Genomic DNA, 25325 nt, shown 5'->3' with positions numbered 1-25325 from the left:
GGTTGCTCAGCACCAGGTGTGGAAACTAGCTGTGGTGGGGCACCAGCTCTGCTCCCAAAGTACTGGAGGGGGTAGTCCCTGGAGCTGTTTTTGCTTCTCCCCTCTAGGCTGCTTTGACCCAGGGGTGCTGGGTGGCCCATGTAAACAGGCACATCTGCTGTTGCTGGGACTCATTGCTCGTTACAGTGGGCCGTTGGCTTAGGAGGAGCCAGTCACCTCAGGCCCCGGCAGTGCATGGCAGGTTCTTCTGCCCTTGGGTCACTCTGCTCCCTGGTATTTGGGGGTGCCCAGCTCTGAGAGAAGCTGCAGAGAGCTAATCACCTCAGGCCCCGGCAGTGCATGGCAGGTTCTTCTGCCCTTGGGTCACTCTGCTCCCTGGTATTTGGGGGTGCCCAGCTCTGAGAGAAGCTGCAGAGAGCTAATGCTGTTGCAGTCAGGATGGGCTGCTCAGAGCAGAGGCTAGTAACCCTGGCACAAGCTGGCAGCCTGGGTTCTCTGCATCTTCTACAGGTTGGGTGCAGTGGTCTGAATTCTCAGAAGCAAAGTGGCTTGCTCTGGCTCTGCTTTGGAGCTGGGTCCAGCACGCTCTGCACTGCTGAAAGCAGCAGCTTGGGAGCTGCAGCAGAGTGGAATCTGGTTCACTAAATGTACTAGCCTGGGCAGCAGGAGATGTGGCACCTCCCAGCTCTGCACGTCTTATCTCTGTCTGTCACTCCATACAATAGAGGCAATAGTGACCCTGACAAGGGCCTGGCCCAGCATGGTCAGGGCAGGGCTCTGCTCAGAAGGGCAGCCCCAGCCATTGTTGGGGAACAGAAGGTTGATATTAGCAGAGCTGCTGCCCACATCCCAGCTCTGGTAGGAACAAGGTTTGCATTGTAGCCAGGGCTCGGGCCCAGCTCACTGCCAAGAGCCTGCTTTGATCAGTGCATGTACTACCTGGAGCCGAGTGCTGCAGCAGCACCAGCAGGCCTGCCTCTCTCCAGTCACCTGTCTGGGAGCCCTGAGTTCCTAAAACTTGGTGAGAACAAACTGAGCCCACATAAAGAAAAGGAGGACTTGTGGCACCTTAGAGACTAATAAATTTATTTGAGCATAAGCTTTTGTGAGCTATAGCTCACTTCATCAGATGCACACAGGCTCTTAACCCTATTCCCAGCAGGCAGACAGCTCCTTGGCCCTACTCAGCTACAGCCCGTGGAGCCAGCCACCTACCCACTCTGGCCTCCCAAAAGACAGGCAGGCCCTGGGCCCCTTCTCAACCATGGTGTGGTGTATTGAGCGCTGTGGGAATTGCAAGCTATCACTTTAAGACTGGGGTGGTGGGGTTGCCTGGTCCTGCTTGCAGGCTCTGGGGCTCAGGAGCAGAGTCAGTCTAAAGAGTCAAATTGGAGCAAGGGGGGGGTGAGTTGTGCCTTGCTGCCTTCCACCCTCTGATGGAAAGGAGTGGGTAGTAGGGGGACCCTAGCCCAAGCTGGGAGCCTGGGTTCTCTATCTTCTACAGGTTGGGTGCAGCAGTCTGAATTCTAGGAAGCAAAGGGGCTTGGTAAGTTGCAACGCTCCCAGAAGAGCATTTGCCTTGGTGCAATCTGTCTGCATGTGTGTTGCGAAGTAACACTATGCAGCACCTGGCCCTGGCCATGCTCACACCCAGCCACAGCCAGTCCAGGAGTTCCAGCTGGAACATCCCTGATCCCTCAGCTAGGCACAGTGAACACAGCCAACTCCCATGGCCTGTGCTTAGACACCCTGGGCACATTCTGGGGCCTTTACAAGTAGCAGTGAATATGCCTTCAACACCCTGGGGTGCAGGCACCCCCACCCCCCTGAGGAGTTGCAGTGGGCCCACCTGGAGGGCATTCCAAGTCAAGGCACCACACCCTGTGTTTTCCAGTATCCTGGATCTGGAGAAAGCACAGCCAGAGGGGCAAGTACACCCTCCCAGCATCTGCCCTTGCAGCCAGGCTGATCCTGCAGTCACTGCCCCCTCCTGCTGGCACAGTTTGTGCTAGCTAATTGCAGAGTCTGATATCAAGGCATTTGCAGCCCTCTCAAACCACAGGCTCAGGCTGAACATGCAGCCACCTCCCAGCGCAAATATTTACTCTCTGCTGCTGCCGTGTTGCCTTAACTGACCAGCCTGGGTCAGGATCCCTGCAGCCACCAGCCAAAATTTTCCTGAGCAAGAACCCCTGATGGAATGCTCTCTGTGGGTGCCAGGGCAAGGCCACCCCTAGGACTGGTGTAGCCTGGCCCCAGGGCATGGTGCTGAGGAAGAGGCCAGCCATGGAGAAGGCCTGCTTTGAGTCAGGACTGTTAAACCATGACTTAGCTGGGCTAGAGTGGGGATTTGATGCAGGTTAAACCCACTCTGGCCACAGCTGCTGTAGCCAGGCAACCAGCATCACCTGCACCAGGCAGGCCTGTTGCTGAGCTGTAGGTCAGGCAGGATGTTACCATGCTGGCCTGATGCCCTACGCCTGTTATCATTTATATCAATGCCAAAGGCGTGCAAAGCACCACCTTGCTGACCTGGCAGCGCTTTGCATGGGTGTGAATGCCTGCACACAGGGTGGGTGGATGGCTCAATGGGAGCAGGGGGGTGTCCCTGGATGAGGAGAGGGGGTCAGCCCCAACCCCCTTGTGGCATGCAGGGGAGTAGAGAGCCAGGCCTGGGGGTGGGGCAGCTCCTCCCCTCGCTTTGAGTCTTGGCTCCAGGGATGCATGTGCCAACATGGGGCTTGTGCTGCAGCATCTGGGCTGGCAGACTGTACCTGCTGCATGTGTGAGTGGGAGCTGGGGGATGACGACAGGCTCAGGCATGGCTCCATGCTGCAGCTGGCAAGGGGTGAGGCAGGGTTTGTACTGCTTTAACGCTAGAACTTTGAACCCAGCACCACTGGACCGGGCCGGCCTCTGGTGTGGACACCGCAGACCTGGGGTGAAGGGCCATATGTTGGTGCTGTTCCTCTGCAACATACGCTTGGCTGGTAGAAGGCCCCTTTAGCCTAGTCTAACTAAGTCCACAGGGGGGGCTGTGCCAATTTCACTCAGTAACACTCACATCCCACCAACCATCATGCCGTCCCGGCAGAACTGGGTGCAGGCCTGGCCTGAGACTGACAGGCCCTTGCTCCAGCCCTGGGGAGGGGGCAGAGAGCAGGGAGGAGAGACTCAGCTGGGATGAGGGGAAGGGAACAGAAACCTGCAGGGTCACTGCAGCAGGACAGGCACAGAGCCAACCCCTCCTTACAGGCTTCCCTGGCTGAATGGAGACCCCTGCACAACTCCAGAACCAGCTGATAGGAAGAAAGCTGGGCTGGGGGGGGGCAGCGTGAGGACAGGGCAGGGTGTTTGCACTCAGTGTGTGTGCACATGTGGTGGGTGTCAGGGTGTGTCTGTTTGCTCTACTGTCATTGGTGCACATCAGCTCACCTATGTGCACTGGCCAGACACAGAGGCCGGCTCCTAATCCTGTCTAAAGAGCCGCCAGTCAGCAGTGAACCAACAGTTGGGCTGGGTGTGAGGCTGGGAGCAGCGGCAAGGAGGTGACACAATATCCCAGTGAGTCATTTCCTTTCATTCACGTAGTGGAAAATCATTGTCAAGGGCTGTGTCCGGGGCAGGCCCTCAGATCAGAGGCACTGGAGTGTAATGGAGTGAATGAGACATTCCCAGTGCAGGCAGGGGAGGGAGGATATAAAAGGGCCCAGCTCCAGCTTGCATGCGTGTGCTCATGTGCGTACACACTGTGACCCAGCCTTCTCTCGAGGACCTGGGAAGGGGCTGGGCCTCCGGCCCCAGGAGGGAAGAGGGGCTGATATTCCCACCTCCATAGGGCTGTCAGGTTTCCTCATCCCCTGAGTAGTCTCAAGAACCAGCTCTGCCTCTTGGCAAGGGGCAGTGTGATGAGCCCCTGTTCTCAGCTGTGCTGGGTCTGGCATTACCTTGCAGTCCCCCTGGCTCCCTCCACATTGCAATAAAAGGCCCACTGCAAGGCTTCAGCTGGCCCAGGTCAGCTGACTCAGGCCTGCGGGGCTATAAAATTGCAGTGAAGATGTTTGGCCTGGGGTCTCTGGGACTCACAGTGTGGGAGGGTCTCAGAGCCCAGGAGTCCACCCAATAGTTACACTGCTATTTTTAGCCCTGCAGCCCAGGGCTGAGAGACTTGGTGCTGCAGATTGTTTTATTGCAGTGTAACCATTCCCCCTCAGCACAGCACCACTGCACTGGCTAGCTCTGCACAGCCAGTGCTTCGGGGGGGCTGCTGCTGAGGTGCCATTTGAGGGGTGCTGCTCTTGCTGGTTTTAGACATTCGGGCATTTAGCTACAATGGGGGTGGGGGAAGTCACAGACCCTGCTGAACCAGGACAAGGATTGGCAGGGAATTTTCCTGGCTTGGGCTGACATTTCTTTGGCTTCTTTAGCAGCATCTTGTGCTGGCCCCAGTCACTGACCTGACTGGCCTCATTAGGCCACCCATCTCTTTGGCACGTTCACAGGAGGGAGCCAGCTCAGCGGAAAAGTGGCTGAGATGCTATGGAATGGCAGCTTCATGGGGTCAGGGTGCCCCTCCATGGTCTTACAGACCAGGGGACACAAGAAATACCCCCTTACTCTGGGGTGAACATGCCTGACTGCCCTGCTGCTGGACAAACTTGCTGACAGGGGAGGGGAGTCTCATGTTGGGGCACTTTGCAAGAAGGTGAAGGAGATGGGATGGAGTCAGCCTCTTTTGGGGAGAGCTCAGCCTGTTTATTCCCAGCATTTGAAGGGTTAACAGTGCACCTGTTCCCTCCTGAGAGCTGGCCATCAGCACAGGGGCTCTGGAGCCCGGAGCCAGAGCACAGAAGCCAGGGTCTTTGGCATAGGCCCCAAGTCACCCATTGCTATGTACCTACCCCTCATGCCTGTGATACATTCAAGGAGGCAGACATCAGCTAACGCCATGCAAGACCCAAAGAGTTAAAGAGAGACCAGGCAGCTGTCTGTCTGGGTCAGTCAGGACCATATGATCCAACTGTTTGGGAAGATCCTCCACTTCCCCTTCGAACAAAAACTCCATGTTGTTTTCAACCTGCTTCTAGGGTGTGAACTTCATAAGACTCTCCAGAACCAAATGCCATGGCTCTGCCCAAACCCAGAGCTTTGCACCCCATTCCCCCAGGAGCCAGGTAATCTCTACTATGGGCATTTATGAGGCATCACCCAGGAACTGAATTCCCTAGCCCACAGGTGGGCAAATTTTTTGGCCTGAGAGCCACACCTGGGAATATAAATTGTATGGCGGGCCATGAACACTCACAAAATTGGGGTTGGAGTGTGGGAGGAGATGAGGGCTCTGGCTGGGGGTGCGGTCTCCGGGGTGGGGCCAGAAATGAGGAGTTCAGGGTGCAGGAGGGGGCTCCAGGCTGGGGGATAGGATGTGGGGGGCGGTAAGGGCTCCAGCTGAGGGTGCGGGCTCTGGGGATGAAGAGTTTGGGGTGCAGGAGGGTGCTCCGGGCTGGGAGCGAGGGGGTTGGAGGGCAGGAGGTTGAGGCATGGAGGGAGGCTCAGGGTGCAGGCTCTGGGCGGTGCTTACCTCAAGCAGCTCCCGGAAGCAGCGGCATATCCCTTCTCCGGCTCCTATGTGGAGGCGCGGCCAGGCAGCTCGATGCGCTACCCCGTCCAGAGGCATTGTACCTGGAGCTCCCATTGGCCACGGTTCCTGGACAATGGGAGCTGCAAGGGCGGCACTTGGGGTGGGGTCAGTGTGCAGAGCGGAGGCCCCTGGCTGCCCCTACGCACATGAGTCGGAGGGGGGCCATGCTACTGCTTCTGGGAGCAGTGTGGAGCAGCCCTTGACCCTGCTCCCCGGCTAGAGCGGGGCAAGCCCCAAACCCTGCTCCCCAGCGGGAGCTTGAGGGCCGAATTAAAAAGGCTGGGGGGCTGTAGTTTGCCCACCCCTGCCCTAGCCTCTGCACTTTTCATAGATCCTAAGGCCAGAAGGGACCATTGTGGCCTCCTGGATACCACAGGCCACAGAAGTTCCCCAGAATAATTCCCAGAGCAGAGCTTTTAGAAGAACATCCAACCGTGATTGAAAAGTTTGTCAGTGATGGAGAATCCACCATGACCCTTGGTAAGTTGTTCCAGTGGTTAATTAGTCTCAGTTAAAAATGCACATCTTAGTTCCAGTCTGAATTTGTCTAGCTTCAATTTCCAGTCATTGGGTTGTGTTAGACCTTTCTTGGCTAGACTGAAGCCCAGTATCAAATATTTGTCCCCATGTAGGTTCTTACAGACTGTAACCAAGTCACCCCAGAACCTTCTTCTTGTTAATTAAGCAGCTGAGCTAGGAGTGGAGCTTGGGCTGCGTGCTGGAGAATGTGGATTTCCAGCCCAGCAGCTGGATACCCCTTCATGATAGCGGCAGCCCTGCTCTATCAGCCAGACCCTGTCACAGACCAGAACAGCTCAGTTAGGGGGCTGGGATGTTGCAATCAGAACAGAAGTTAGCAGCAGCAAGGCCCCAGCACAGCTGTTTCATGCAAGGAGAGTGAAGTCTGTTCCAGTCAGGCCCTGTTCACACTGGGAACACATGATCTAGGTTCCTTCCTCTCTTACCTCTGGCCACTTAGAATCATAGAATATCAGGGTTGGAAGGGACCCCAGAAGGTCATCTAGTCCAACCCCCTGCTCGAAGCAGGACCAATTCCCAGTTAAATCATCCCAGCCAGGGCTTTGTCAAGCCTGACCTTAAAAACCTCTAAGGAAGGAGATTCTACCACCTCCCTAGGTAACGCATTCCAGTGTTTCACCAACCCAACTAGTGAAAAAGTTTTTCCTAATATCCAATCTAAACCTCCCCCACTGCAACTTGAGACCATTACTCCTCGTTCTGTCATCTGCTACCATTGAGAACAGTCTAGAGCCATCCTCTTTGGAACCCCCTTTCAGGTAGTTGAAAGCAGCTATCAAATCCCCCCTCATTCTTCTCTTCTGCAGGCTAAACAATCCCAGCTCCCTCAGCCTCTCCTCATAACTCATGTGTTCCAGACCCCTAATCATTTTTGTTGCCCTTCGCTGGACTCTCTCCAATTTATCCACATCCTTCTTGTAGTGTGGGGCCCAAAACTGGACACAGTACTCCAGATGAGGCCTCACCAATGTCGAATAGAGGGGAATGATCACGTCCCTCGATCTGCTCGCTATGCCCCTACTTATACATCCCAAAATGCCATTGGCCTTCTTGGCAACAAGGGCACACTGTCGACTCATATCCAGCTTCTCATCCACTGTCACCCCTAGGTCCTTTTCCGCAGAACTGCTGCCTAGCCATTCGGCCCCTAGTCTGTAGCTGTGCATTGGATTCTTCCGTCCTAAGTGCAGGACCCTGCACTTATCCTTATTGAACCTCATCAGATTTCTTGTGGCCCAATCCTCCAATTTGTCTAGGTCCTTCTGTATCCTATCCCTCCCCTCCAGCGTATCTACCACTCCTCCCAGTTTAGTATCATCCGCAAATTTGCTGAGAGTGCAATCTACACCATCCTCCAGATCATTTATGAAGATATTGAACAAAACCGGCCCCAGGACCGACCCTTGGGGCACTCCACTTGACACCGGCTGCCAACTAGACATGGAGCCATTGATCACTACCCGTTGAGCCCGACAATCTAGCCAGCTTTCTACCCACCTTATAGTGCATTCATCCAGCCCATACTTCCTTAACTTGCTGACAAGAATACTGTGGGAGACCGTGTCAAAAGCTTTGCTAAAGTCAAGAAACAATACATCCACTGCTTTCCCTTCATCCACAGAACCAGTAATCTCATCATAAAAGGCGATTAGATTAGTCAGGCATGACCTTCCCTTGGTGAATCCATGCTGGCTGTTCCTGATCACTTTCCTCTCATGCAAGTGCTTCAGGATTGATTCTTTGAGGACCTGCTCCATGATTTTTCCAGGGACTGAGGTGAGGCTGACTGGCCTGTAGTTCCCAGGATCCTCCTTCTTCCCTTTTTTAAAGATTGGCACATTAGCCTTTTTCCAGTCATCTGGGACTTCCCCCGTTCGCCACGAGTTTTCAAAGATAATGGCCAATGGCTCTGCAATCACAGCCGCCAATTCCTTCAGCACTCTCGGATGCAACTCGTCCGGCCCCATGGACTTGTGCACGTCCAGCTTTTCTAAATAGTCCCTAACCACCTCTATCTCCACAGAGGGCTGGCCATCTCTTCCCCATTTTGTGATGCCCAGCGCAGCAGTCTGGGAGCTGACCTTGTTAGTGAAGACAGAGGCAAAAAAAGCATTGAGTACATTAGCTTTTTCCACATCCTCTGTCACTAGGTTGCCTCCCTCATTCAGTAAGGGGCCCACACTTTCCTTGGCTTTCTTCTTGTTGCCAACATACCTGAAGAAACCCTTCTTGTTACTCTTGACATCTCTTGCTAGCTGCAGCTCCAGGTGCGATTTGGCCCTCCTGATATCATTCCTACATGCCCGAGCAATATTTTTATACTCTTCCCTGGTCATATGTCCAACCTTCCACTTCCCTGCCCCTGAGAGAAAAGGCAGGCTTCCTGCTGCTGATGTATGCCATAAGTATGGAAATTGTGGGGAGCTCTCCACAAGGTGGGTCTGAGTGGGGGTGCTGCTAAGCTCTCTGTAACCTAGCACAGGTAGTGCTGACATCTCTGCAGGCCTGGCAGGACAGAGAGCGTGCAGCTTTAGTGCCCCATATTCTTCTCCTTGACGGGGAGGTGTGGGGTGTGTGTGATTTGAACCTAGACAAGGAACTTAATCACAAGCCCATCTTCTCTCCTAGGCACATCAACCCTCCAGGACCCAAAGCCTACTCTGCCACCCCCTCCTTTCTAGATATTTGTTTGGATTCCTGAAGCCCGTTAGGGTCCAGGTGCTGGCTCCCTCATACCCATCTCCCTCTCCCCCAATATGCCAGCGAGACCCAACTGTGATACCACCTGCATGGGTAAGATCAGCTGAGGCACTTGGGCTAAAAGCCCCCAGGTGTAGGTGCAAGGATTTGGGGATTAAGCATGCTTGGAGTGCCTGCTCTCCAGGGGCCAGATCAACTCTTTGTGAGCCCCCCGGGGAACGATTGTGTGAGACAGCAGAGCGATGTAGGCATTGTCTTCACACAGCAACACAGGCTTTATTTACGAGTTTAAGTTACAGATGGAGGTGGCTGCCACTAGGGCTCCAGCCACGGTAGCCCTAGAGCAGCGGTTCTCAAACTGTGGGTCGTAACCCCGTTTTAATGGGGTTGCCAGGGCCGGCGTTAGACTTGCTGGGGCCCACGGCTGAAGCCAGAGTCGAAGCCTCAACGCCCAGGGTGGAAGCTGAAACCAGAAGGATTCAGCCCTGGGCGCTGGGGCTCAGGTTAGAGTCCCCTGCCCAGGGCTGACACCCTCAAGCTTTGCCCCTACCCCACAAGGCGGTGGGGCTCGGGCTTCAGCCCTGCTATCCAGGGTGATGGTGCTCAGGCTTCACTCCCCCTTCCCGGGGTCCTGCAGTAATTTTTGTTGTCAGAAGGGGGTCGCAGTGCAATGAAGTTTGAGAACCCCACTCCTAGAGCAAAAGGTACACACACAAGTGTACATCAAATCCATTATAAAAGAAAAAAATACAAAATAAAAGACAGTGGGTAACAAAAGCCAAAGCAGCAAAAACACCAGCTATGTGCTGATCTCACTAAAAGGGAACCTTCACATTTCTCATCTGAACCACCAGGGCTTGAATCACATTTTTGTATGAAATTGGGGTAGATTTACAACTCTTTAAAACATTTTAAAAATAAAATGTATGAAAAACTTTAACACATTTTATTTACAGCATCATTATTCATACTGGTCTTGCTAGTCAGGCAGAGAGACTAGGATCAGGACCAACTATGCCCCCAAGACCGTGCCAACCCTCCAGATCAGACCAGACCTGATCCACATCCCTCCCCACGGGGTTACCTCGTGCAACGAACACTCACAAGTTGGAGTGTGCATCCACCAGGCCACAGGTGGAGACTTTCAGCTTTTCCCAGGGATGCTCCATGGCAGGAGGGTGGGGTCCGTCAAACAGCTGATTGGCAGGTAGCTGGTGGATGCTGAGCACGCACTATATTTCTATGCGTCAGGCACCACCCCCTGACCAGCATGGTCTGGGACCCCTGTGCTCCCGCACCACCTGGTTTGGCCTCTGCATTCATATAATGGCAGGGCCAGGGTGGATGCACTCCCAAGTGCTCAGCACCCTTCTGCCAGCGCTGCCCCAGGCTGGGCGAGGGCCATGCGATCGGCACACAGGGGAGCCCAGCCATCTGCACGGCAGCCAGAAAACCCTGACTTGGGCCTGCTGAGCCACCAGGAGGAGAGAGGGCCAGACAAACCGCACCACCTACCGCTTGCTGCCTCCCCAGGCCAGGTGTGGCAGAGCTGCTGTGCTCCCCTGAGCCCTTCAGTCGGTGTGAGGCACTGACGTGCTCCATCTTCAGCTGAGTGACAGACAAACATCCCCTGGCTCCCCCCCCCGCAGCCTCTCCCCTGCTGCCCTCACCACATATGTGACCCAACCTTCCCTTCTTACCTCCCAGCCCCAGGGAGAGCTGCCAGTAGTCGGGGAGGGATTACAGGCCCCTTCCTGAGGGCGGGCCCAGCACCACGGCACCCTTGTTAACCTAGTATTGCTGCTCTCCCATTAACCTGCGTTTGCCACCCTTCAATGCTTGCTGTAGCTCTCTATACAGGGAATGGTTGGTGTGGGAGAGAAGCCACAACCCTCTTCTCAACCACTGAGGTGAAGGGGAATCTCCTGTAGGAGCCACCCATTCTAGCCTCTCTTCTCAAAATGTACACACATTTTCAAATCTGTCCTGCAGGAGGCAGCGTTCCATGCAGCCTATGGAGCTCTCAGGGAGCAGCCAGGCATCTTGGTAACCAAAGCTGCTCAGAGGCCGTTTCCTGCCAGGGCTGGAGAAGAAACCCTTTGGGTAGTAAACACAAAGTATTATACTGAATCAATGGTTTTGTATGCAGGAACTTGAGAAAGCTACTGATAGTCACAAGACTACATCCCCAGTTAAAGATAATATATGCAACAATGTTTATATCTCTCCCTAAAAGCAGTTTGAGAGTTATCTTGGAATTCTATAACGCCATATGGAAAAAAGGAGCGATACCGGTAGGGTGGAAACACGCAGCAGTAATTCCAATGTGAAAACCAGGCAAAGTAGCCATGAAAGTGGATGCCTATAGACCAATTACCCGCACATCCTGTCTGGGTAAAATTACAGAGAAAGAATGGTGAATGAAAGATCAGTTGCCTATTTGGAAAACAATGGCATAATAGACAAGGTGCAGCGTGGTTGCAGGAGAGGAAGATGTACCATTGATCCCAGTGTTTAATTAAGTATGAGGGAGAAAGGTTTTACGAGAGTGGTCTTTCTAGATATTGAAAAGGCGTGTGACATGCTGTTGTACAAAATAGGTGGCCTAGAGATACAGGGAAGAATGTATGGGTAGATTAGAGAGACAAGGTGGGTGAGGTAATATCATTTATTGGAACAACTTCTGTTGGTGAAAGAGGCAAGCTTTTGAGCTACACAAAGCTCTTCTTCAGGTCTGGGTGGATTAGACACTTTGAGTAAAAGGACCATGCAGGTCAGAGTTGGGAAAGTTATATCTAATGTACACAATATTGAAAAATGGTACACCACAGGGAAGTATTATCCACCCGATATTTATTATAATAAATGATCTCCCAAAATGAATAAGTACTGGGGGAGGTGTCATTCTGTTTACAGATGATTGTGCTCTGTGGGTTAGAAACAGGACTGTTGGCATGGCAGAAAAGAGAAAGTGTTACAACAGACCTCTGAGTGGGGAAATGCCTGGGGTTTTAAGTTCTCCATTGCTAAAAGCAAAGGACTGATCTTTACAAGAAAGGAAAGTTATAAAGGAATGTGAACAAATGGAGAACAAATATTGTTAAAAGGATTAAATTCATATGGGGGTGATATTTGATACTAAATTACTTTGGAATGATCATATAACTGATGTTAAAGATAAATATACAGGAAAGATTAACCTATATAAGAATCTTCCTGGGACTAACCAAAGGGCAGATAAGTAAACACTGCTGAGGGTATATAGAGCCTTAATCTGAGCCGTTACTGACTATGGCTGCCAAGGTTTTGGGTCAGCATCAAAATCAGAACTTAAAAAATTAGCTTTAATTCAAGCTAATTGCATGTAGCACCTCTATTATAGCACCTATAAGCGAACTATGGATAGCTTCTAGTGAAATGCTAGTTTGACTGAAATGCTACACTAGGAATGAAACTACCAGACCTAACTTTTGGGGCCAGAGTTAACGGGAATTGCAATGATAGTATCAAACAAATATATCAGGATTGTGGGGAATTTGACAGGCAAACTATAGCACACTAGCAAAAAACAAAGACTGACAGCAAAAATAAATAAATAAATAAATAAATAAAAAGTACATCAGAAGCAGGAAGCCTGCCAAACAATCAGTGGTGCCACAGGATGTAGGAGGTGCTAAAGGAGCACTCAAAGGAAGACAAGGTGTTGCAGAGAAGCTACAAGTTAATAAGTCACCAGAACAAGATGATATTCACCCAAGAGTTCTGAAGGAACTCAAATATGAAATTGCAGAACTACCATGTAACCTATCACTTAAATCAGCCTCTGTACCAGATGATTGGAGGATAACTAATGCAACGCCAAGTATTAGAAAAGGCTCCAGAGGAGATCCAGGCAATTAAAAGCCTGTAAGCCTAACTTCAGTACCAGGCAGATTGGCTGAAAGTATAGTAAAGTACAAAATTATCAGATGCACAGATCACCACAGTATGTTGAGGAAGAGCCAATATGGCTTTTGTAACAGGAAATCACACCTCACCAATCTATTAGAATTCTTTGAGAGTGTCAGAAAGCATGCGAACAAGGGTGACCCAGTGGATATAGTGTACTTGGACTTTTATAAAGCCCTTGACAAGATCCCTCCCTAAAGGCTCTTAAACAAAGTAAGCAGTCATGGGATAAGAGGGAAGGTCCTCTCATTGATCAGTGACTGCTTAAAAAGATAGGAAACAAAGGGTAGGAATAAATGGTGGTTTTCACAGTGGAGAAAATTAAATAGTGGGGCCCCCACAAGGATCTGTACTGGGGCCAGTGGTGTTCAACATATTCATAAATGATTCAGAAGAGGGGTAAACAGTGAGGTGGCAAAATTTGCAGAGGATACAAAATTATTCAAGATAGTTAAGTCCAAAACTGATTGCAAACAGTTACAATGGGATCTCACAAAACGGGGTCACTGGGCAACAACATGCAGATGACATTCAGTGTTGACAAGTGCAAAGCAATGCACATTGGAAAACATAATCCAAACTATACATACAAAATAATGGGGTTTAAATTAGTTGTTACCACTCAAGAAAGAGATCTTGGAGTCATTGTGGACAGTTCTCTGAAAACACCTGCTCAGTGTGCAGTGGAAGTCAAAAAAGCTAACAATGTCAGCAACCATTAGGAAAGGGATAAATAATAAGACAGTAAATATAATAATGCCACTATATAAATCCTTGGTACTCTCACACCTTGAGTACTGCATGCAGTTCTGGTTGCCCCGTTTCCAAAAAAATATATTAGAACTGGAAAAATACAGAGAAGGGCAACAAAAATGATTAGGGGTATGGAACAGCTTCCACAGGAGGAGTTTAAAAAGACAGAGTGTTCAGTTTAGAAAAGAGATGACTTGAATGGTGTGAAGAAAGTGAATAAGGAACTATCCCTTCACATAACACAAGAACCAGGCATCACCAAATGAAATGGTTTAAAACAAGCATAAGGAAGTACTTCTTCACAAAACGCAGTCAACCTGTGGAACTCATTGCCAGCTAGGGGATGTTGTGAAGGCCAAAAGTTTAAAAAAATGGGTTTAAAAAAAATGTTAGAGAAGTTCACGGAGGATAGACCCACCAATGGCTATTAGCCAAGATGGTCAGGGATGCAACCCTCTGCTCTGGTGTCCTAAACCTCTGACTGCCAGAAGTTGGGACAGGACAACAAGGGATGGGTTCACTTGATAATTGCCCTGATCTGTTCACTCCCTCCGAAGCATCTAGCATCAGCCACTGCCAGTAGACAGGATACAGGGTTAGATGGACAACTGGTCTGACCCAGTACAGCCAACCTTATTTTTTGACCTCCTGAGGTCTCGTCCAACCCTAATCTTCTATGATTCTATGTTACAGTATTAGAACGCCACAAGTTAAAAGTGTGGATGCAGAAACACAGGGAAAAACTAAATGGATGGAAAGTCACATGTCCAAATATGGATTTAGATTTATTTTTATAAACTTAAGAGTAAAAAAGAGACAGTGGGTATTAAAAATGAAGTGAACCATGTGTATATATATATATATATATATATATATATATATATATATGAAAATTGGTGTGGGTTTTATCAAAAATATACAGATAGATCCTAAAAAGAAAACAAGAGGAGTCTGAATGGCATATTTTATGCAAAAATTTGGAATTAGTACATCTAAAAGAATATTTGATTATATAGCTGTCTTGAGAGCCAAACTACTAGCAATAAATCCTAGCACTAAACTGAAATTGGACTGTACATCCAGTAGTGGTAGTCATTTTTTTGGACTTAATCTCAGGCTTTAGGGTGATAAAAAAGGTGTCTCAGTATGTAGAAGTGATTAATCAAAGAAATTATATTCCTAATAACAGCATTAGTACAGAGACGGATACACGTAGCATTAGCTTGGATCCCAGCGCATACTGGGATAACAGAGAACAAAATGGTGGACAAAGCTGCTAAAACACTTTAAAAATGGAAAGACTGATGTAGAAATACCCAGGAACGAACAGGAATTCAAAAGTCTCCTACAGAAAAATGGAAAAGAGGAATGGAAAAAAATCGGATTCGGATTAAGGAAAAAAGAGGAAGCAGCTTTTCTGAATTGTGCCCTAGAGTTAAGGATAACAAAATAGTTCAAGTCTTGGTTAGGAAAAGCCAGGTGCTTTGGTTGAGGTTACTAACTGGTCAGGGTAGTTTAAGCAAAGATCTTTGGAATAACTAGACCCAAGGAAGGCTGATGTGCCCTCTCTGGGCGGGAGAAACAAGCGATCACCCCAGGAGGATGCGTAAGTGCTTGGACAGAGCCAGGGAAAAGCTGCGGGAGTAATTCAAAGGTCTCAAGGCAACAGGAGGGAGGTCACCCTGCTGTGAAGCGCCTGGGGCAGCAGCAAGGCACATAGAGGGACTGGTCCAGCACCCATGGGCCAGCCGGAGCACCGCAAACAGTGTAGGACCACAGCCAAGGCAGCCACCGTCTGCTCTGCCCCGAGGCAAGGAGACGAGCCAACGGACACGCCCAGTGCCCACGGCACCGGGACCGAAGGCTGCAGCGAGTACCGAGGCAGGGCCCCGCTAGGCAGGGCTCAGGGAGGCCCTGGGCCAGAGGTGCTGGAACTAGGGGTGCTGGTGATGCTGCCGTGCCCCAGCTTGAAGCGGTTTCCATCATATTCGGGGTTTACAGTTTGGTTCAATGGCTCTCAGCCCCCTGCCAACCTGGGGCTCAGGGCAGCGCCAGGCCCTCCCAAGGGCGCGGGGCCCCGCCCAAGCTGGGCTCCACTCACCCCTCCCCCCCCCCGCGCGCTCCCGCTGCCCAGCGCGCCCCCAAGCGGGCCGTTCTAGCGTCAGCTCCTCCGACACCTCCATGGTACCGCTCTCTCTGAAGTACAACCCCGCCCCCTCCCCCGTCGACTGAGGCGGAAGCGGCCTCCCTTCCGCCAGGACAGAGGGAGGGGAAGGGGGCGGGGCTGGGTGGATCACCTCCGGCTGACCCGCAACGTTCCACGCCGTGGCTCCGGTTGCCTAGGAGAGGCCGCGGGCTCCGCGGTTGCCAAGGCGACCAGTCAACACCGGGGGCGGGGCCGGCGCCGAGCCTGGAGAGGGGCGGCCGCGGCGGCCCCAGCGAAGATGGTGAGAGCCCGGCCCGGCCCGGCCCGGCCCCCCGCCCTGCCCCGCGGGTCCCGCCATCCCGGCCGGCTGCTCCCGCAGCACGCTGGGACCTTTCCACTGACCCCTAACGACGGGCCGCGCCCCGGGCCTCGTCCTGCCTCTTTCCCGGCGGCGGGCTTCCCCGCAGCCCCAGCTCAGCCACTCCCGGGGCTCTCCCAGGCGGAGCCTTCAGCCCAGGCCCCCGCCAGCAGGCTCCGCTCCGCTCCCTGCGCCCGCTGGGGGTGTTCCCCTCCCCTGCCCGCGGGCCAGGCCCCCAGCCCCGCCGCTCCCTCGGAAGTGCCCGGCCTGGGCGGTGCGTGGATGTTGGGCGACCCCCTTGTTCCAGGCCGGCCCCGAGGGCAAGGGCACGTCCGCATCCCAGGTTGAACCCTCTGGCTTCTAGGCTTGTGTTGGCCCCGTGCTGGGAGCGGCTGTGACTAACAAGGGCTTGGGTTCTCTCCCTGCTCCCCAGCCGGCCAGCGTGTCTGGCTCAATGAGCGCTTCATCCAGTGCATCCAACAGGTCCAGGACCCGCACTCGCTACAGAACCAAGGCCCTGAACTCAGAGGTGGACGAGAGCCTGTTTGGAATTGCCAAGGTAAGGAAAGGGGCTTGTATGGGCAACTTGTATGTCCCACCCTTTCGGCCTGTGCTGGTGTTGAGACACCCGTAGAACAATGCAAACAATATTTCCAAAGCACAATCATCAAGTATAAAACACCCTAGAAAGAAGCGAAAACGAATATACCCGTTTACTCCCTTCTTTCCTTGGATATAAAGGAGCTCCACTAAAGCACCTTTCCAGCTCCTTTATTGATGAGACTCAGGAAAGGGACTGTTTGAGGGCTTTTATAGCTTGTGCGGTCACTATAGGCAGGAAGAAAAGGAGGACTTGTGGCACCTTAGAGACTAACCAATTTATTTGAGCATGAGCTTTCGTGAGCTACAGCTCACTTCATCGGATGCTCACGGTAGCTCACGAAAGTTCATGCTCAAATAAATTGGTTAGTCTCTAAGGTGCCACAAGTACTCCTTTTCTTTTTGCGAATACAGACTAACACGGCTGTTACCCTGAAACTATAGGCAGGGGTAGTCAGCCCACAGGTGGCCCATAGCTTACGCTCATGGCCCCACTGCAATCAGGCTTTGAAAGAATCAGTTGTTCCTAATTAAATCCAACTGTATTCTAATCTCTTAGGCCCAGAGTCACAAAGGGATTTAGGGGCTTGTGCCCCAATTTTGGGTACCACCATGATCTACAAAAAACCTGCTCAGCTGGTGTCTAGCCCTGTAGACATCTAAACTCCCTTGACACCTGTTTTCACTGTAAAGATTTCCTAGATGCTTATGAGTCTGCCTCTGGGCACACACGCTGCTGCCTCATTCTAGGCGTCTCGATGCCTGATACCCATTGCAAACCAAAAACCAGGAGCAGATAGTTGCTCCTCCACCTACCTTGCCTGATCCAGTAAATGTGCTTAGAGAATGTCCACCACATCAGGCGCCATTCAAAATCCAGGAGGCGGGGGAGGTAGTAGTGATGATCTTACAAGTTTTAGCACAGTGGTTAGAATGCTCATCTGGGATATGGGAGATAGACGTTTAATTCCCCTCTCTGTCTGATGGGAGGCACCCTCAATCTCTCTTCAGAGTAACAGCCGTGTTAGTCTGTATTCGCAAAAAGAAAAGGAGTACTTGTGGCACCTTAGAGACTAACCAATTTATTAGAGCATAAGCTTTCGTGAGCTACAGCTCACTTCCTCAGATGCATATCGTGGAAACTGCAGCAGGCTTTATATATACACAGAGAATATGAAACAATACCTACTCCCACCCCACTGTCCTGCTGGTAATAGCTTATCTAAAGTGATCATCAGGTGGGCCATTTCCAGCACAAATCCAGGTTTTCTCACCCTCCACCCCCCCACACAAATTCACTCTCCTGCTGGTGATAGCCCACCCAAAGTGACAACTCTTTACACAATGTGCATGACAATCAAGTTGGGCTATTTCCTGCACAAATCCAGGTTCTCTCACATCCCCCCCACCCCCATACACACACAAACTCACTCTCCTGCTGGTAATAGCTCTTCCAAACTGACCACTCTTCAAGTTTAAATCCAAGTTAAACCAGAACATCTGGGGGGGGGGGTAGGAAAAAACAAGAGGAAACAGGCTACCTTGCATAATGACTTAGCCACTCCCAGTCTCTATTTAAGCCTAAATTAATAGTATCCAATTTGCAAATGAATTCCAATTCAGCAGTTTCTCGCTGGAGTCTGGATTTGAAGTTTTTTTGTTTTAAGATAGCGACCTTCATGTCTGTGATTGCGTGACCAGAGAGATTGAAGTGTTCTCCGACTGGTTTATGAATGTTATAATTCTTGACATCTGATTTGTGTCCATTTATTCTTTTACGTAGAGACTGTCCAGTTTGACCAATGTATATGGCAGAGGGGCATTGCTGGCACATGATGGCATATATCACATTGGTGGATGTGCAGGTGAACGAGCCTCTGATAGTGTGGCTGATGTTATTAGGCCCTGTGATGGTGTCCCCTGAATAGATATGTGGGCACAATTGGCAACGGGCAATCTCTCTTGTTGAAGCTGTTCCACTTATGATAAATGATGGAAGTATGACTGGGGTAGCCGTGTTAGTCTGTATCCACAACAATGATTGAAGAGTCACTGGAGTAAGGGGTCGGGATCCTGGATTTCCCACCTTCCTGGTGGGTGTCCTAGCCGCTAGGTTATAGAGTCATTCTCATTCAGTTTCTCTCTGTCCTAATGATTATTTAATTAGTTAATCCAAAGTGGAATGGCTTCAACAAGTGAGACTGAGAAATCTCCAAATCAGACTATCACATAGCCCCATGGTTGGGCACTTTCCTGAGAGGTAGAAGACCCCTGTTCCAATACTTTTCCGCTCCCTGTCCCCCATCAGACAGAGGGAGGAACTGAACCTGAATCTCTGACTGCTTGGGTGAGTATGCTAACCACTGTGATAAGTGTTATAACACTACCATGCTTTATTTTATATGGAGTTAGCTGGGTGCCTAATTCACAGGAAATAGTTCAGGTGCCTAAGCCACTTGACTCCAGGAGAGGGGTGTACAACTCTGGGTCACATGCTTCCCTGCAGCCAAGGCTTTTAGACACCTAACCCTGAAAGAGGCGGGGCTTAGGACACACCCCTCTCATTGATATCAGCCTGTCAAGGTTCCTCCCCCACTCTGAACTCTAGGGTACAGATGTGGGGACCTGCATGAAAAACCTCCTAAGCTTATCTTTACCAGCTTAGGTCAAAACTTCCCCAAGGTACAAAATATTCCACCCGTCGTCCTTGGATTGGCCGCTACCACCACCAAACTAATACTGGTTACTGGGGAAGAGCTGTTTGGACGCATCTTTCCCCCCAAAATACTTCCCAAAACCTCGCACCCCACTTCCTGGACAAGGTTTGGTAAAAAGCCTCACCAATTTGCCTAGGTGACTACAGACCCAGACCCTTGGATCTTAAGAACAATGAACAATCCTCCCAACACTTGCACCCCCCCTTTCCTGGGAAATGTTGGATAAAAAGCCTCACCAATTTGCATAGGTGACCACAGACCCAAACCCTTGGATCTGAGAACAATGAAAAGGCATTCAGTTTCTTACAAGAAGACTTTTAATAAAAATAGAAGTAAATAGAAATAAAGAAATCCCCCCTGTAAAATCAGGATGGTAGATATCTTACAGGGTAATTAGATTCAAAAACATAGAGAACCCCTCTAGGCAAAACCTTAAGTTACAAAAAAGATACACAGACAGAAATAGTTATTCTATTCAGCACAATTCTTTTCTCAGCCATTTAAAGAAATCATAATCTAACACATACCTAGCTAGATTACTTACTAAAAGTTCTAAGACTCCATTCCTGGTCTATCCCCGGCAGAAAACCATCATATAGACAGACACACAGACCCTTTGTTTCTCTCCCTCCTCCCAGCTTTTGAAAGTATCTTGTCTCCTCATTGGTCATTTTGGTCAGGTGCCAGCGAGGTTACCTTTAGCTTCTTAACCCTTTACAGGTGAGAGGAGCTTTCCCCTGGCCAGGAGGGATTTCAAAAGGGTTTACCCTTCCCTTTATATTTATGACACAGCCATTGGTTAGTTTAGGACATTCCCTGCCTAACATGTTTGCTTTTGTGGCTCGCATTCTCAGGCCTCTGTCTCTCCCCATTTGTGGTACAGTAACTCCTCACTTAACGTTGTAGTTATGTTCCTGAAAAATGCAACTTTAAGTGAAACGATGTTAAGCAAATCCAATTTCCCTATAAGAATTAATGTAAATAGCGGGGGTTAGGTTCCAGGGAAATTTTTTTTTGCCAGACAAAAGAACGAACACACATACACACACTCTCTCTCTCTCTCTGTTTTAAACAAACCATTTAATACTGTACACGATGATGATTGTGAAGCTTGGTTGAGTCGGTGGAGTCAGAGGGTGGGATATTTCCCAGGGAATGCCTTACTGCTAAATGATGAACTAGCAATTGGCTGAGCCCTCAAGGGGTAACTAGTTGTTAATGTAGCCTCACGCTCTGCAAAGCAGCACAAATGGAGAGAGGGGAGACAGCATGGCAGACAGAGACACACACCCTTTGTGTGAAAGAGAGAGATGTGCATTTCCCCTTTAAGTACCTAACACCACTCTTAAGTACATTACCTTGTTAAGTTAATCAGCAAGCTGAGACAGCAGCAGCTGCTGCCAGGAAGATCCCTCTGTCCTGAGCCCTGTCGTGTGTCCCCCCCCTCTATGGAGATGGGGTAAGCGGGGTGCAGGTGGACACCCTGACATTAGCCCCCCTCTCCCCCCGAAAGCAGGAGGCTCTGGAGAGCAGCTCCAAGGCAGAGGGCAGGAGCAGCACATGGCAGTGGGGGGAGGGACAGCTGAACTGCTGCAATTGATAGCCTGCTGGGCGGCTGCTGCACAGGGAACTTAGGGGAGCGGAGATCTGATGGGGGGGCTGCCAGTCCACCCTGGTTCCAAGCCCCCACCAGCTAGCTGCAATGGGCTGCTCTTCCTGCAAGCAGTGGACAAAGCAGGCGGCTGCCAAAGACATTATAAAGTAGCATTGCACAACTTTAAATGAGCATGTTCCCTAATTGATCAGCAAGTAACAATGAAACAAGTTAACCGGGACGACTTTAAGTGAGGAGTTACTGTATAGGGAATCCCAGCACCTTACTCGGACTTTGTAGGTCCCATGGGTTGTTCCAGTGATTTCCTGGATGCCTAAAATGTAGGCATTGCAACACGTAAGTCTCGTTATGACTCTGGGCTTTCTTGCTTGTTTTCACTGATTAAAAAAAAGTGTGGGGTGTTTTTTGTTTTTGTTTTTTTTAAAGCTCAGGCTAACTAATTCATGTGAGTTATCCCAAAGTAAAAACACCATGAAGACAAGGCACCTTGGCCCTGATCCACAACCCCAGACTTTGGCATCTAGACCCAGATTCCCAAAGGTACTTAGGTGTTGCAATACCTAATTGTTAGGTGCCTAGAAACACTGGAAGAACAATGGTATCCACAAAGCCTGAATTAGGCCCACAGGCTCCCAACATGCTAGGCGAGGAGCCACCTAAGCTAGCCAGTGGGATATGCCGACAAGAAGGGTGTGTCCTAAGCCCCACCCTTCTCATGGAAGTCCAGACAGCAAGGAAGTACCTAAGTCTGTTTAGCAATGCACAGATGGGGATCTGTCTCCTGGAGTCAGGTGGTTTAGGTTTCTAAAAGGTGGTGGTGCTGCTGCTGCCTCCTCCCTTGTAACTTTTAGCCCACTAATTGGAGCACTCATCTAGGATGTAGGAGACCCAAGTTCAATTCCCCACTTTGTCTGATGTGGAGAAAGGATTTGAAACAGGGCTGGAGAGGGGCCAGTCTCAGGTCTCTCAGGAGAGTGTCTTAACCACTGGGCTATGTAATAGTCTGATGTGGGTATTCCTCAATCTCTCCTGTTAAAGCCATTCCATTTTGGATTAAATAGTCATTGGGGCAGAGAGAGGGAATGGCTTTATAGCCTGGTGGGAGATATGAGGGGGGAGATAGGAGGAGGAGGGATGTCCCCTCTCAAGTGTCTTAGCCATTGAACTATGGGATATTCTGATGTGGGTTCCACGATCTCTCCTGTTGAAATAGTTCTACTATAATGAAATAATTGAATATTCTCAATAATTAAATATTCATAGACTCATAGGAGCACAGGGCTGGAAGGGGCCTTGAGAAGTCATCAAGTCCAGTCCCCATTGCTGAGGCAGGACCAAGTAAGCCTAGACCATCCCTGACAGGTATTTTTCCAATCTGTTCTTAAAAACCTCCAATGTCGAGGATTCTGCAACCTCCCTCGGAAGCCTTTTCCCGTCATAACTCTCCATATAGTTAGAATGTTTTTCCCAATATCTAACCTAAATTTTCCTTGCCACAGATTAACCCATTAGTTCTTGCCTTATCTTCAGTTGACATGGAGAACAATCGATTACCAGTCTCTTTATAACAGCCCTTAACAGTCTTCAAGTATGTTATCAGGTTCCTCTCGCTTCGGCAGCACATATACGAAAATAGGAAAAATACAGAGAAGATTAGCATGGCCCCTGTATAAGGATGACGTGCACAGTCGTGAAGCGTTCTCAGTGGTTTTTTCTCAAGTCTAAACATGCCCAGTTTTTTTAACCTTACTCATAGGTCAGATTTTCTAAATCTTTTTATCATTTTTGTTGCTCTCCTCGGACTCTCCAATTTGTCCACATCTTTCCTAGTGTGTGGCACCCAGGACTGCACACACTACTCCAGCTGAGGCCTCACCAGTGCGGAGCAGAGTGGGCAGTCACCTCTCATGTCTTGCATATGACCCTGCTGTCAATACACCATAGATGACATTAGACTTTTTCACTACTGCATCCCATTGCTGACTCGTATTCAATTTGTGATCCACAATAACCACAGATCCTTTTCAGCAGTGGCACCATCTCCTAGCCAGTTATTCCCCATTTTGTAGTTCTGCATTTATTTTTCTTTCCCAAGTGAAGTACTTTGCACTTATCGTTATTGAATTTTATCTTGTTATGAATTGGGGCAGACACAGAGCAACAGTCATTCCACAGTCCGGTGGTTAGGACATTCACCTGAGAGGTGGGGAATCCTTGTTCAAATCGCTTTGTCTCATCAGGCAGAGGGGGAATTGACCAAGGGTCTCCCATATACTGGGTGAGTACCCTGACCACTGGGCTAAAGATTATAAGAGTGGTTGCCTTTCTCCCTCAACCCTAGCCATTGTGTGCATAGTTAGGGAGACCCTTACTCATTCTCATAAGAAACAGCTGAGGCACCTAAGCCATCTGACTCCACGAGAGGAGTTCCCGGCTCTGGATCCCAAGCAGAGAGAGGCACTTCCCTTGCAGCCCAGATGTAGGGGCTGAACTCTGAGGGGCAGGGGGCTAGGACATGCCCATCTTGTCGGCAAGCTTAGGTGGTACCCCGCCTAACATGCTGGTTTTTGTGAGTCACAGTGTAAGGCACCAGTTCATTGTAGCGGTGCCTAAGTCAGACTTTGTGGATCACATTGTTTATTCCAGTGATTTTCTAGAAGTCTAAAAGTTAGGTGTTGCAAAGCTTGGTGTTGCCATGCCTAAGTCCCTCTGTGGATCTGGGCCTTTAGTTTTACCATCAAGTAAACTACGTGAGGTCAGCAGTGTACCCACTCCTGGGGCTTACCTCCCAGTGAAACTAGTGCCTTGTCTTCACTGGGTTTTCCCCGTGGGATAGCTCATGTGCTATATACTCCTTTCTAGCAGAGAAGGCAAGGCTTTAGTAGCTACTTAGTCAACACAGATTGAGAACATCTTTATTCAGTCACAAGGGGAAGAGCTGTATAAGCCAGGAGTGGCTGCTGGCTCCCAGTCCCGTAAGTGCTGATTGCTGCACTCTAGCAACTTGTGAAGGACGTGTTCCATTCTTTTATCCAAAATGGCTGTTTTGGGCTAAAACTTCCTATTTCTGCCTCACTCCCAAGATGATTCTTTCAGAGAAGATCGAGTAAAACCCTTTTGGCCATTTCTGAGTTAGGAAAGCAGAGGTAGAAAATGTGGTTAAATGAACAGTAACAGCCCTTTCACACTTCAGGCTTCTCAAGAGGCACCCTGATCCACAAGGAGGAGGAGTCCAGCTTTAGCTGGGGAATGAGCATTGGCCTGAAGTCTGGGACTTGCTGTATTAAAGGCCAGACTAGTGCCAGAAGAGCTCTAGACAGGTTTATGATCTGATATCACACAAGCCTCCAGGCAGATATTGTTTTTCAGCAGGGAGATTAGTGTAGTAATCACTGTAGCATTAATTGAGTTCCTTGATATGTGTGACAGCACAGAGTAAACACAGCCACTCTGAGTTCTGTGGGATCAAGAGGAACTGTGGGACTGGCTGACTCAGTCACAGACTGGAATAAATGACACTGTTTTCTTTGTGTTAAAGGGTAGGTAATTCAGTGCTAACACTGTTATTTCATCATTTGCCACTTAGACGCTATATTGACAAGTAGATTATATTAATCTTGAGAATTCTGACACAGACAAATCAGGATGATCCAAAGTTACAATCCCTAGAGCAGCATTTATCTTAGCCACATTGCACATCTATTTCTAGGCATGTGTCACAGGACCCAGTCTGACCACTCTGGGTCTGTTTCCCCCATCTGTAAAATGGGTGTAATAAGGTTTGCTTTGTCTCATGGGATTAATTAGTCCAGGTGTGCAAAGAGCTTTGAGGTACTACAGACGCAGCACTATTCAGTATGCTGCATTCGCCACCCCGGGACCATTCTGCACTGGGTCTGTCCCAGCACCACAGTCCATCTCTGATCTCCAGGAGTGCTGCATGGCTCCGTTAACATTGTTCTGGAGACCATCACCTTTCAGTTTCTTGGGTTTGTGCATTTGAACTTTTTACCTCCATGGTGCATTAGCAAACCGCTTGTACTGATACATGTTTTTGTATTAGAAGACAGCACAAGTGCCTTCAGGCTGGTCTAGCTGAATCACCCCTGGAGTGTGCTGGATTGTTCACTAGGTGGCAATGTCAGCTCAAATGAATGGGGACAGGACCAGCTTTAGGGAAAGTTATTCTTTGGAAGGTTCATTTCTAGGGCTGAATTAATCTGTTCTGCAGGATCCAGTGTCTATGACAGGGGCTGGATGCTTGGCTCCTACAGAATCCAAACCTTGTCGTCACTCCTTTCTGCTTT

At 49.8% G+C, this 25325-nt stretch overlaps 1 protein-coding gene across 3 annotated transcripts in view; it reads left to right on the top strand.

The window, feature by feature from the left end:
• The first annotated feature begins 15858 nt into the window (after window positions 1-15858).
• CFAP45 (cilia and flagella associated protein 45) overlaps window positions 15859-25325 on the top strand; it is a 62023-nt gene continuing 52556 nt past the window's right edge. For all 3 annotated transcript variants that reach the window (XM_084614059.1, XM_084614060.1, XM_084614058.1), the window contains exons 1-2: window positions 15859-16029; window positions 16520-16645. In XM_084614059.1, the coding sequence (XP_084470185.1) occupies window positions 16027-16029; window positions 16520-16645 (129 nt within the window). In that variant the 5' untranslated portion in view covers window positions 15859-16026. The remainder of the gene's footprint in view (window positions 16030-16519; window positions 16646-25325) is intronic.

The sequence above is a fragment of the Lepidochelys olivacea genome (genome assembly GCF_965140295.1).
Source record: "Lepidochelys olivacea isolate rLepOli2 genome assembly, chromosome: 24".
NCBI lineage: Eukaryota > Metazoa > Chordata > Testudines > Cheloniidae > Lepidochelys > Lepidochelys olivacea.
This window is presented reverse-complemented; position numbering and strand designations above follow the sequence as displayed.